The sequence below is a fragment of the Salvelinus namaycush genome, unplaced genomic scaffold, assembly GCF_016432855.1.
Source record: "Salvelinus namaycush isolate Seneca unplaced genomic scaffold, SaNama_1.0 Scaffold313, whole genome shotgun sequence".
Taxonomy (NCBI): Eukaryota; Metazoa; Chordata; class Actinopteri; order Salmoniformes; family Salmonidae; genus Salvelinus; species Salvelinus namaycush.
Window position 1 is genome coordinate 175001 of NW_024060042.1, and position 13500 is coordinate 188500.

At 45.3% G+C, this 13500-nt stretch overlaps 1 protein-coding gene across 1 annotated transcript in view; it reads left to right on the plus strand.

The window, feature by feature from the left end:
• The window catches only part of LOC120039951 (zinc finger protein GLIS2-like), a 63038-nt gene extending 53389 nt beyond the window's left edge, over positions 1-9649 (plus strand). The window contains exons 4-7 of the mRNA XM_038985273.1: positions 1-11; positions 500-633; positions 908-1026; positions 1770-9649. The exon at positions 1-11 is cut by the window's left edge and continues 172 nt beyond it. Of these exons, the coding sequence (XP_038841201.1) occupies positions 1-11; positions 500-633; positions 908-1026; positions 1770-2554 (1049 nt within the window). The 3' untranslated portion in view covers positions 2555-9649. The remainder of the gene's footprint in view (positions 12-499; positions 634-907; positions 1027-1769) is intronic.
• Positions 9650-13500: the final 3851 nt, after the last annotated feature.

The following is a 13500-nucleotide window of genomic DNA, read 5'->3' on the forward strand; positions in this document are numbered from 1 at the left end:
GCTGGAGGAAGGTGAGACACAGGAAGTCATGCAACAGGGGAAACATTTTAGCCTGGGCCCAGATCAGTTTCTGTTGTCTTGCCAACTCCTATGTAATGGTCATTGTCGAGACCAGGAGTTGACAAGCCAGCACAAACAGATCTGGGACCAGGCTAGGACCATTTTGCTCTGCAGCCAGGTGTTACCATGACATAACTAGACACTACAAAGGTCATTGTTTTAACATTTCACAATGACAGTGGTGGATGTTCAACCTTTTCTCTCTTTTACATTATTCTCCCTCTGTCTTCCACCACTCACCCCCCCTCTCTCCCCCCCCCCTCTCTCCCCCCTCTCCCCCCCCTCTCTCCCCCCTCTCCCTCTCCCCCTCTCCTTCTCCCCTCTCTCTCCCCTCTCTCCACCCCCTCTCCCCCCTCTCTCCCCCATCTCCCTCTCCCCCCATCTCTCTTTCCCCCATCTCTCTCTCCCCCATCTCTCTCTCCCCCCTCTCTCTCTCCAGTGCCATCTTCTCTTTGAGTCCCTGCAAGACCTTGTGGACCACGTCAACGACTTCCACGTCAAACCTGAAAAGGATTCTGGGTACTGCTGCCACTGGGACGGCTGCGCTCGCAAAGGGCGGGGCTTCAACGCTAGGTGAGATTGACCTCAGATCATGACTGAGATGATTAACTAACCACTGAAATGTGTCCAACATAAGACATTCAGAACTCCTTCATGAAACCAGTCTTAACACCTCTATGAGTGTGTCGTATCATTCAAAACTACCTTCCTAACTTTACAGAAAATTCCTTGTACTCATTCAAGTACATTGTTCCATATGGGTATGCGTGTGCACCTGTTATTATACTCGTGTGTGTGTGTGTGTGTGTGTGTGTCTGTGTGTCTGTGTGTCTGTGTGTGTCTGTAGGTACAAGATGCTTATCCATATCCGTACACACACCAATGAGAAGCCTCACCGCTGCCCCACCTGCAACAAGAGCTTCTCTCGCCTGGAGAACCTCAAGATACACAACCGCTCACACACAGGTCGGTCAGACAGACAGACAGACAGACAGACAGACAGACAGACAGACAGACAGACAGACAGACAGACAGACAGACAGACAGACAGACAGACAGACAGACAGACAGACAGACAGACAGACAGACAGACAGACAGACAGACAGATCAGTGCAGAAGACTGAAAAGACGCCCTCACTGTAAAAGACTGAAAAGACGCCTTCACTGTAAAAGACTGAAAAGATGCCCTCACTGTAAAAGACTGAAAAGACGCCCTCACTGTAAAAGACTGAAAAGACGCCCCCACTGTAAAAGACTGAAAAGACGCCCTCACTGTAAAAGACTGAAAAGACGCCCTCACTGTAAAAGACTGAAAAGACGCCCTCACTGCAAAAGACTGAAAAGACGCCCTCACTGCAAAAGACTGAAAAGACGCCCTCACTGTAAAAGACTGAAAAGACGCCCTCACTGTAAAAGACTGAAAAGACGCCCTCACTGTAAAAGACTGAAAAGACGCCCTCACTGTAAAAGACTGAAAAGACGCCCTCACTGTAAAAGACTGAAAAGACGCCCTCACTGTAAAAGACTGAAAAGACGCCCTCACTGTAAAAGACTGAAAAGACGCCCTCACTGTAAAAGTCACACATTCTTTTGTATGCTGTATAAACATGAAAACATTCCTTCCTTCATGCAATCTCTAACGCTAAAATAACAAATCAAGTTTATTGAATTGAATTGAATAACTTACCTGAATGTCTTTTCTCCTCAGGTGAGAAGCCGTACATCTGTCCATACGAGGGCTGCAACAAGCGCTACTCCAACTCCAGCGACCGCTTCAAGCACACACGCACCCACTACGTGGACAAGCCCTACTACTGCAAGATGGCCGGCTGCCTGAAGCGCTACACAGACCCTAGCTCCCTCCGTAAGCACATCAAGGCCCACGGCCACTCTGTAGCCCAGGAGCAAGGCTCTCCGGGTGGGCTGAGCTCCCTGCTCAAGGTGGGTCCCCTGGGGGTGGGGATGGGTGGAGGAGGGGGGAAGCTGGGGGAGTCGGAGCTGAGCTACATCAGTGGGGCCCATATCATCATCCCCAGCGCCGCTGCCGCTCTCCTGGGGGGCCACGCTCTGCAGGGCCTGGCGGGCTCCATCCCTCTATCCCGCCTCGCCCCCCGGCCCCTGGACCTGAGCACGCTGGGGGGGTGCCCCAGCTCCCCTTGCACCACCTCCATCCTGTCCTTCAATGGTTCTCCTCTGAGCCTGGCCACCAAGTCGTCCCTGGGGCTCTCCCCGGCCTTCCCCTCCTCAGCCCTGGGGCTGGGGCCCACCATGGTGCCCGTGTCCCTAGGAGGATCCATGGGGTCGTCCGCCTCAGAGCGCAGGGCCCACCACCACGGGTGTCACCACAAGGGGAAAATTGGGGGGGAGGAGGGGAAGGACAAGCTTCATCGTGGGGGGGTGCTGAACCTCTCCACGGGGGCCTCCCATGACCCCCTGTCCTGGGTGGTCATCCCCTCCGGCACGGTTGTGCTCAAGCCAGCTGTGGTCAACTAACACACACACACATTCCAGAAGAGCTCAAGGGGGGCTGAGAAAACGTAGAAAAAGGTCGAAAAAAATTGACACGTGAAAAGAAAGAAAGTCTACTTTCAGGCAACTTAAACTTAACAACAAAGTCCACACCTCAGTTTGTAAAATTGGCTCGGACAAAAAAATGTTTTATTCATAAGAGAAATGTAAACTGAGGTATCTGGTACTGCTATCTTTGCATTTATCTAGCACATTTTGGGACCATCAACAACTCATAAATACATTTCAATCATGTGTAATCTTGTATTATTTCATAAGGCTTGCAACAGTGGCCCTCCTCACCTCTTCACCACATTCTCTGTCTCTGGCTTTTCTCACTTACGTTACCTTTGTTGAAAACGACAGTCTTCTAATGCTCTGTGTCCTTGCTCAAGCTCCACCTCATGTGTATGTATTGATAATGTTCATGTTGACAGTGTGCTCTGTGGCCTAGCAGTGAGGTAGACACACAAATGAAACAGTAGGAGGCGCTCACTGCTAGGCTAGCAACACACAGTACGTCCCCATTCCGCTGCTTTAAAGGTTACAGAAACTACTTCCTACAAAGTGCTGTGAACACAATTGGACAAACTTCCTGTTTTATCGGAAGTGAAGTCAAACTGATTTAGAAGAGGATTACGGTTTAATTGACTGCATCTCCTTACTTTAAACAGTAGGGCGGTGCTATTGGATGTCAATCAGAGTGCCATCCACAGGAGCACACGCATTATTTGATGATGTGTATGTCAATCAGAATGACATCCAACCAAGGAGCACACAACCCCCTTTTAGTCAGTACATCAACCCAGGCTATAGTGATATAAACCTCACAACTGCTGCTAACCTCTCAACAACTCTCCTCAAACATAACTGAAACTAAACGTGAGCACTTTGATGACTATTTTTGACAATCTTTTCCCGATTCGGGGAAGGTGACCATCGTGGACCAGCCCTTTCCACAATGACATGTGACGGGCTTGTTGTTGCAAACTAGGGGCTTGTGTAAGAACGCAGAGCAACTAAAGTCTTAGAAGGCAGACAAACGGTGTTATATCACCCAGCAAATGACCAATATTCTTCTTATTTTTCTTCTCGGTAACGTCAATGGCACAGGTGTTGTTATGTACCCCCTGGAGGACAGGTGAATTACTCCGGTCAGTCAGCCTCCCAGTCCCATTCTACCAGTCCAATCTATTATTGTCTTGTCTATTATTGTATACTCTACTTGTCAATAACACAGTGAGTTAAGTACTGAGTATGAAAGGTCCACTGTTTAAGTAACACACTCTGTTGTGGAACAGTGTTTGAAATGACCTTTCATTAAAACCAGCTGTGTAAAACAGGTGGCTGTCCAGTGAAGAGTCCTGAGTCCTTGTGGAGTTGGCTGTTGGTTGCTTTGTTCCTAGTTCAACAGTCCCACATTGTGACAAAAAATATCCACCCTTGAGGGTAGACTGGGAGCTGTGTATCCTGAACCACAGGGTGTGTGACACATTAATGGCTGATTGACACTATAGGGCTGACTCTAACCGTACCGTGCTGGCTCGGATTTTCTTTTCACATTGTTCTGTTAAGCATGGTTCCAGCATCATGGCGTAACCAGGCCAGGCTGCCACAGTTAGGCATGGTTTGGCCCGCGGTGTGAATCAGGCTTTACTGCTACGTAGAGCTGGGCTGGTCACAGAACCACAGCCACACTAGAAACTGCATCACTTCACTTTTCCAAGGAAGTGGGGTTAATTCGCAGACTTCTAGAACAATTTACTTATGTTAGAATCCGTATGGTTTGATTGATGCATTCAAAATGCACTTATACCGTACACACCAATGTCTTTGTTACGTTTTACAAAACATGGAACTGCCAACTTGTACTTGTGGCTCTCTGGAAACATTTTGTCTTTCTCTTTCCATCTTCACTACCTTGGTTTTCCCTTCATTTACGCTCAGGCTTGAAACGGCCACCTTTCTCTGTGGACTCTGGGGTCCTTCCACAAGCTGGCATCGCAGAGATATGATGTATGTAGAATGTTGAGTGAACCATGTTATGTGGGTATAGGAGGGGAGGTGAGCATCTCAACACAAGAAACATTGCCCTGAAGAGCCAAATACCCCTCCCCCTCTACTCACTCTCTCTCCATCTTTCTTTAAAGGTCTTACATTTCCATTTTCCATGACGGTATGTCCATACTTTATTTTCCATGACGACATGTCCATACTTTATTTTCCATGACGGTATGTCCATACTTTATTTTCCATGACGGCATGTCCATACTTTATTTTCCATGACGGCATGTCCATACTTTATTTTCCATGACGGCATGTCCATACTTTATTTTCCATGACGGTATGTCCATACTTTATTTTCCATGACGGCATGTCCATACTTTATTTTCCATGACGGCATGTCCATACTTTATTTTCCATGACGGCATGTCCATACTTTATTTTCCATGACGGCATGTCCATACTTTATTTTCCATGACGGCATGTCCATACTTTATTTTCCATGACGGCATGTCCATACTTTATTTTCCATGACGGCATGTCCATACTTTATTTTCCATGACGGCATGTCCATACTTTATTTTCCATGACGGCATGTCCATTGTTTTGAGAATAATTACAGTTATGGTTGTTTTTGTTAGTCATTTGTTTGTTGTTTTGTCATGGATGTTCAGACGAGACATTTTGTGATGTTGAAGCTTGGTGTTATATTTCTTGTGATGGCTGCTCTGTAACTCAGCGTTCTCCCTGGGCTGGCCCGGGATATGGAGGGGTTGTAGGGATGATTCTCCTTCCTGTCCTGAACAGGGTTGTGTTCATTAGGACATGCAACAGAAAACAGAAAAACATGTTTTGCAATGGAAAAGTAGCGTTTCTGAGCGTTGGACACATCCACATAGTCCCTTCCTTTCCGTCCGTTTGGTGCCTAATGAACACGACCCAGGTGAGGGGTCAGGGGATGGACAATTTATAATAATACTAATAAGATATAATCCTCACTGACAATCACACAGTTATAGAAGAGGCCCTGTACAGATCCTCACTCTGTGGAGAGTGTGCATACTCTCTGAGTCCATCTATTGGCAGGGTTTACCTCCAGACCCACACACTCTCTGAGTCCATCTATTGACAGGGTTTACCTCCAGACCCACACACTCTCTGAGTCCATCTATTGGCAGGGTTTACCTCCAGACCCACACACTCTCTGAGTCCATCTATTGACAGGGTTTACCTCCAGACCCACACACTCTCTGAGTCCATCTATTGACAGGGTTTACCTCCAGACCCACACACCCTCTGAGTCCATCTATTGACAGGGTTTACCTCCAGACACATACACTCTCTGAGTCCATCTATTGACAGGGTTTACCTCCAGACCCACACACTCTCTGAGTCCATCTATTGACAGGGTTTACCTCCAGACCCACACACCCTCTGAGTCCATCTATTGACAGGGTTTACCTCCAGACACATACACTCTCTGAGTCCATCTATTGACAGGGTTTACCTCCAGACCCACACACTCTCTGAGTCCATCTATTGACAGGGTTTACCTCCAGACCCACACACTCTCTGAGTCCATCTATTGACAGGGTTTACCTCCAGACCCACACACCCTCTGAGTCCATCTATTGACAGGGTTTACCTCCAGACACATACACTCTCTGAGTCCATCTATTGACAGGGTTTACCTCCAGACCCACACACTCTCTGAGTCCATCTATTGACAGGGTTTACCTCCAGACCCACACACTCTCTGAGTCCATCTATTGACAGGGTTGACCTCCAGACCCACACACTCTCTGAGTCCATCTATTGACAGGGTTTACCTCCAGACCCACACACTCTTTGAGTCCATCTATTGACAGGGTTTACCTCCAGACCCACACACTCTCTGAGTCCATCTATTGGCAGGGTTTACCTCCAGACCCACACACTCTCTGAATCCATCTATTGGCAGGGTTTACCTCCAGACCCACACACTCTCTGAGTCCATCTATTGGCAGGGTTTACCTCCAGACCCACACACCCTCTGAGTCCATCTATTGGCAGGGTTTACCTCCAGACCCACACACTCTCTGAGTCCATCTATTGGCAGGGTTTACCTCCAGACCCACACACTCTCTGAGTCCATCTATTGACAGGGTTGACCTCCAGACCCACACGCTCTCTGAGTCCATCTATTGACAGGGTTTACCTCCAGACCCACACACTCTCTGAGTCCATCTATTGACAGGGTTGACCTCCAGACCCACACACTCTCTGAGTCCATCTATTGGCAGGGTTGACCTCCAGACCCACACACTCTCTGAGTCCATCTATTGACAGGGTTTACCTCCAGACCCATACACTCTCTGAGTCCATCTATTGACAGGGTTTACCTCCAGACCCACACACCCTCTGAGTCCATCTATTGACATAGAGGGCATCTGTTAGGGATTGGGTTTAGCAGACCTAGGGCTAGGCTAGACGAAGGGTTTAACAGACCTAGGGCTAGGCTAGACGAAGGGTTTAGCAGACCTAGGGCTAGGCTAGACGAAGGGTTTAACAGACCTAGGGCTAGGCTAGACGAAGGGTTTAGCAGACCTAGGGCTAGGCTAGACGAAGGGTTTAACAGACCTAGGGCTAGGCTAGACGAAGGGTTTAGCAGACCTAGGGCTTGGCTAGACGAAGGGTTTAACAGACCTAGGGCTAGGCTAGACGAAGGGTTTAGCAGACCTAGGGCTAGGCTAGACGAAGGGTTTAACAGACCTAGGGCTAGGCTAGACGAAGGGTTTAACAGACCTAGGGCTAGGCTAGACGAAGGGTTTAACAGACCTAGGGCTAGGCTAGACGAAGGGTTTAACAGACCTAGGGCTAGGCTAGACGAAGGGTTTAACAGACCTAGGGCTAGGCTAGACGAAGGGTTTAACAGACCTAGGGCTAGGCTAGACGAAGGGTTTAACAGACCTAGGGCTAGGCTAGACGAAGGGTTAAGTAGACCTAGGGCTAGGCTAGACGAAGGGTTTAACAGACCTAGGGCTAGGCTAGACGAAGGGTTTACCAGACCTAGGGCTAGGCTAGACTAAGGGTGTAACAGACCTAGGTTTAGAGGAAGGGATCCTCATGACAACATCAACTGAACGAATTACAATCTGAACATCTAAAATGGTGGGTAGCCTGGAGAGGAGGGGGGGGGGGTGAATGGAGAAATGAATGAACAGGGTAGAGAGAGCGCATCCCACCCTCACCAGGGCCTCTCGTCTCTGAAGTCAGTGCCCACCCCGTTTCTCTCTCCTCTCCCTGCCTGATGCTGCCAGCCAGCAGGGAAACTAGGTCACTGAACTCTGTCTGCTCTCTGTTTTTTGTATATAAATTAAAGCCAAAAGGCTGAACTCTCTCACTCCCTCTAGCCGGTCAGCGGTCGCCACAAAGCTTTTCACCAGAGGAGGGTTAGAGTAAAAAACACACACACACAGGCAGGCACACACACACACAAACAGGCACACACACACACACACACAAACAGGCAGGCACACACACATACAGGCAGGCAGGCACACACACAAACAGGCACGTATGCAGACAGACAGGGTAAAACACTAAAACATGCATGCGCGCCCTCACACACACAGTAAACAAACCCAAATATCCAGTATAATCCTCTCTGGCTAAATATGTTTGGGGTTTTTAAGGAGTGGGTCAAAATAAGTCATGTTGCGCCGGAGGCTGCAGTGCTATCTCTGACAAGCCAAGGGAGGATTTGTGCTGAGCAGATTCACTGCATATTTCTATTTCTGCCTCGACCACTCTTAATCACTGTGGTCACACACACGGAGAGCTCCACACATGTACACACTCTCTAGCCTCCTCTTTGGTGGCCAGTATTTCTATCTCCCTCCAGGCAGGCTTGGTAGAAGCAAACCACCTCCATGTCAGTGGACCGACCTCCAGTGTGATTTCAGAGTCAGATGATGTCACCAGTAACAGGTGTTAAGTAGGCTAGGTTTCCCTGGCAACAGTGGAATCCTCAGACATGACTGTTCTCCCCAGTCCAATCCCCTCTGTCCTTTCATCCCTTCATCTCTCTCTCCTCCTCTGTCTCTCTTGCTCATTGAAGCCAGAGAGAGAGAGAGGAGTGTTCTGGTAGCCTGGTCCCAGATCTGTTAGTTCAGTCTGGCGAATTCATGACAATGACAATAAGAGTTGACAAGACAGCACAAGCAGATCTGGGACCAGGCTAGGGTTCTAGGCTGCTGGGTGGAGAAAGCTGAAATTGACACGGATCCTATTCCAGGTTCCACATATTTCAATATAAAAATAAGCTGTTTGAATCATTAACCCTTTGGGCACGTTCTGTCATGTAATGTTCTGCACTTTTGTCTTCCCCAGGAGTCTTTATATTATAGGGGATATGCCAATTGCCAACAGTTGAAAATGTCAAATGTATAAGTCAATTCATTCTCAGTGGGTTGATATGGTTCTGTAATTTGCTGGTTTTGAGGACCAAAACAATAACTTTTATGTTGGATTTATGTTTTCTTTTTTAGAATTAACCCCTATCTGTCATAGTTGAAAAGAAGCGGTACTTTTTCCTGAAAGGGTTAAAAACAAAAAGCTATTTGACGCCAATGAATAATTAAGCTATAACGAGAGTCACAGTATGTGCTTAACACAGGAAAATTTGGGGCACTAAATTGTGATAGCTAGCAATATTAGTGCCACTTACAAGGGATGCCATTCATTGACTGAAGTGCCACAGCAGTGCGCAAAGGGTTAATTCAAGACTAAGGCCACGAGAGTTATTTTTTGCACATTTTTTGAGATATTTTAAATGTCAGTATTTTAAAACATATTCCAAGTGCCTTTTATTATAAGTGAAAATATAGAAGATATAAAAATATATGAAAAATGAAATATATATGAATATATATTTTTTCCTGGCATCGTGTTCTCGAGGTTCTTGAACATGCTTCATTTTAGAGTTGTAAAAGTCTCCAATTGGTACAACATAGCTGTGTGCTTCTGTTTTAGAGGAATTTTATTACGATAATGTCAATGGAAAGAAAATGTTTAATAAAATCGCATTTGATACAATTTATTTGTCATTTTTCAGTTACTACATCCGGAGTGCTGCATCACACCACACCTTATATTGTTTTTAAATCACATCTCAATTATATTTTAAGTGTTAAAAACGATTCCACAACAACTCAAGTTTATAACTGGCTTTTTAAAAGTGACTAGTTGTTGCCTCTGATGAAATGCTGAAGAGGTGCTCCACAACTGAAAAGGATGCTTGAACATGTAGGTACTCGGCAGCAATTCTGCTCAGTGTTGGACAGGAACTGCTGTGTGTCTTCCGGAATTACAGAGAATCAGCCATTGGGATCAGCAGCAGATGTCAGATGTGGGTTGATGAGGTACTACAATCTCTGGTCTTGTGACAAGTGCACCCTCTATCCATCACTATGGGTACTCCAAAATCTCTTTCTTGATTTGCAAAGATAAGAGAAGGGCAAAGATAGTGGATAAATGAAGATAGTTCACTCAGGCCGTTTACCATTTTAAATGGTAATTTCCTGTCGAATTAACTGGGTGTGTCTCTCATAGAAACCAATGCAAGAGCAACAGGTCTGGTCAACAAGTGTTTCCCAAACTCGGTCCTGCCCCCCCATAGCACTACACAGCTGATTCAAATAATCAACACATCATCAAGCTTGTATTATTTTAATAAGCTGTGTAGTGCTATGGGGGAAAAACCATGCAGCTCTTGGGGTCCTGAGGACAGATTTTAGTTAACACTCTTAGTTCATTGACTTTCATTAAACCATCAAATAAAATACAAAAACACTGAGTGGGGTGTTTGGCTTCCTCTTCCATCTCTCCTATTGGGTACAGCGTCTTCTGTTTGTTGAGTTCTGCTCAGACACTTGATTTCTTTAGGCTTTTGTCAAGCTTGTCACTATACTCAGTGGTGGATCAATGTAAACCAACGCTTACACAGATATGGGGAAAGTTTGGAGAATTGGGACACACACACCACACATTCAGATGGTTGTAGAGTCCTCTGATGCATGGAATGACGTAGGTGGCTTTGACAATGTCAGATCCTTGAACACATCAGTGGCAACATTGACCGGCGTTAGGATGACATCACAACATCAGCAAGGACTCACTTATTATGGATTATTTCCCAGACAAGCGAGGGTCAAAACTAGGGTTGAATGGCGGGAACCCGGATACCGAGATTTACCACCCAAAACCACTCCATTTTCCAGGGATAAATAACAGTGAGAAACCGGTAAATTATAATAAATGATTTCTATGAACAGCATGATGTGAAATGGAACTGTTAAATGATATGCGATGTCTAAATATGGCTTCTCCACAGCCTTCTCTCTGCTCTCTGCATGATCAGTCATCAATGCTCAGTCATCAATCTTCAGACAGGCAGCCCACCTCAATATGGGGTGAAGTTCACAATGCATGTAGACCTATCATCCCATCATGGTAACTTTTTTTCTGGTGACAGGTAGGACTACATTTGCTGCAGCAAAGCCTATGCTACATTAATATAATGACCGAATGGCTTTCGGGGTCACCTTATTTTCTTTTGTAATGATATATCTTTTTTAATTGTAGCTGCAGAGTTTTAAAACAGCCTATCACTTGAACATCGTTGCTTTAAATCAGTGCACGCGAGCACTCTCTTGCAGTCTTTCTCAATTCCATTCAAATTGCATCCAAATAGATAATATAGGCATAGATATCGATGTCCTAGCCTACCTCTTTCAGGTAGTACATTCAATGCAGTATTTGTGTTATATTTAAGTAATGAATGATGGGTAATGCATAATAACTTCAAATGTATAGCCTCTGTCTCTTGCGCAATACGCATGCACCTGCGCTCCGCTGGCCTCTCTCTTAAAAACACACCTGTGCTCCGCTGGCCTCTCTCTTAAAAACACACCTGTGCTCCGCTGGCCTCTCTCTTAAAAAACGCTGCTTAGCTCTTGGAGTCTCATGTAGGAAAAGCTAGACTAGAATAGCTTGCTGGACTTTTTGTTGTTGTTGCATTTCTTATACCAATAAACTATTCAAAGAGGGATGCGAGCTTTTGTTTGCTGAATGTTAAATACAGCAGCCAATAGAACTCATGGGGAGTTTGAAAGAAGAGAATGTGTGATGGTGGGAGTCAATAGCAGATATTTATTCAGACCCATAACCATTCAATCTTTGTGAAGAGAATTAAAAGCCGTCTGCATCTAATTCTAGTCCTATATTATGCAAACATGTCATTAGAATGATAAAGATACGGACAAACGTATTTCATTTAACTGTTGAAAGCGAGGAAGGAATGAAGCAACAATAGAGAGAGAAAGAGGAAGTAGGAAATAACATTCTGGGAAATATTATGAAATGTATATATGAGTCAGCATACCAATTATAGACATTTTTATATTTCAAAATTGAAATCAAATTCGCTAGCCTACACATGTAACTTTGTGGGCCGCTTGTGCTGCACTAGAATTGCATATTCTCTCCCAACTTTATTATCATGATTTGAAGGAGGTGCATAATTCAGACTGAATTTATGAACACACCCAAAGTCGAAAAATGTCTAGCTAGTAATTTCTTATTCAGCATCAACTTCCGGTAGACAGGCGAAGCGCTAGTACGCTCAACTGAAAGAAGACCGTTTGTTTACACTTACAGTATACTAAAATGAACTCATACTCATTAAGTATGTAGTATACATGTTGTTAGTATGGGTATTCGAACACGGCTCATATTTGTATGCGGCTTTATTAACTCAATGATTTAAAAAATATATATATTACATTGTTTGCAAACTGATATGTAAACAGGTGGTGATCAAAACAGGTGGGGAACCCTGAATGACGGGTCAACACTGAGCCTATCATATATGTATTGGATAATGGCACAATCATTTGGGCTTTTTTGGGCTTGGGCTCATAAAATGTCTTTAATGTTGGGCTCATAAAATGTCTTTAATGTTGGGCTCATAAAATGTCTTTAATGTTGGGCTCATAAAATGTCTTTAATGTTGGGCTCATAAAATGTCTTTAATGTTGGGCTCATAAAATGACCATGCCTCAGGACTACCTGGCATGATGACTCCTTGCTGTCCCCAGTCCACCTGGCCGTGCTGCTGCTCCAGTTTCAACTGTTCTGCCTGCGGCTATGGAACCCTGACCTGTTCACCGGACGTACTACCTTGTCCCAGACCTGCTGTTTTCAACTCTCTAGAGACAGCAGGAGTGGTAGAGATACTCTGAATGATCGCCTATGAAAAGCCAACTGACATTTACTCCTGAGGTGCTGACCTGTTGCACCCTTGACAACCACTTTGATTATTATTATTTGACCCTGCTGGTCATTTATGAACATTTGAACATCTTGGCCATGTTCTGTTATAATCTCCACCCGGCACAGCCAGAAGAGGACTTGCCACCCATCATAGCCTGGTTCCTCTCTAGGTTTCTTCCTAGGTTTTGGCCTTTCTAGGGAGTTTTTCCTAGCCACCGTGTTTCTACACCTGCATTACTTGCTGTTTGGGGTTTTTGGCTGGGTTTCTGTACAGCACTTTTGTCGGTTTTGTGACATCAGCTGATGTAAGAAGGGCTTTATAAATACATTTGATTGATTGATAAAATGTCTTTAATGTTGGGCTCATCAGGCTCAGGTAGCATCGGTCTTGAATTTTCAATCAAATCACTAATCAAAGCCAGACATTGGCCTATTTATATGCTTTTGAATTACACTTCCGGTTTTGGCGTAAATACCATGTTACCTGGGAGAAAAGTGATTCATTCTCGCGATGGAACATTTGTACAATACCCCTAGTCAAAACAAGGACAAGTATACATTTGACCAATATCAACTAGGAACGCACCATAGAAATGAACTTAAGCAGGGGTGTA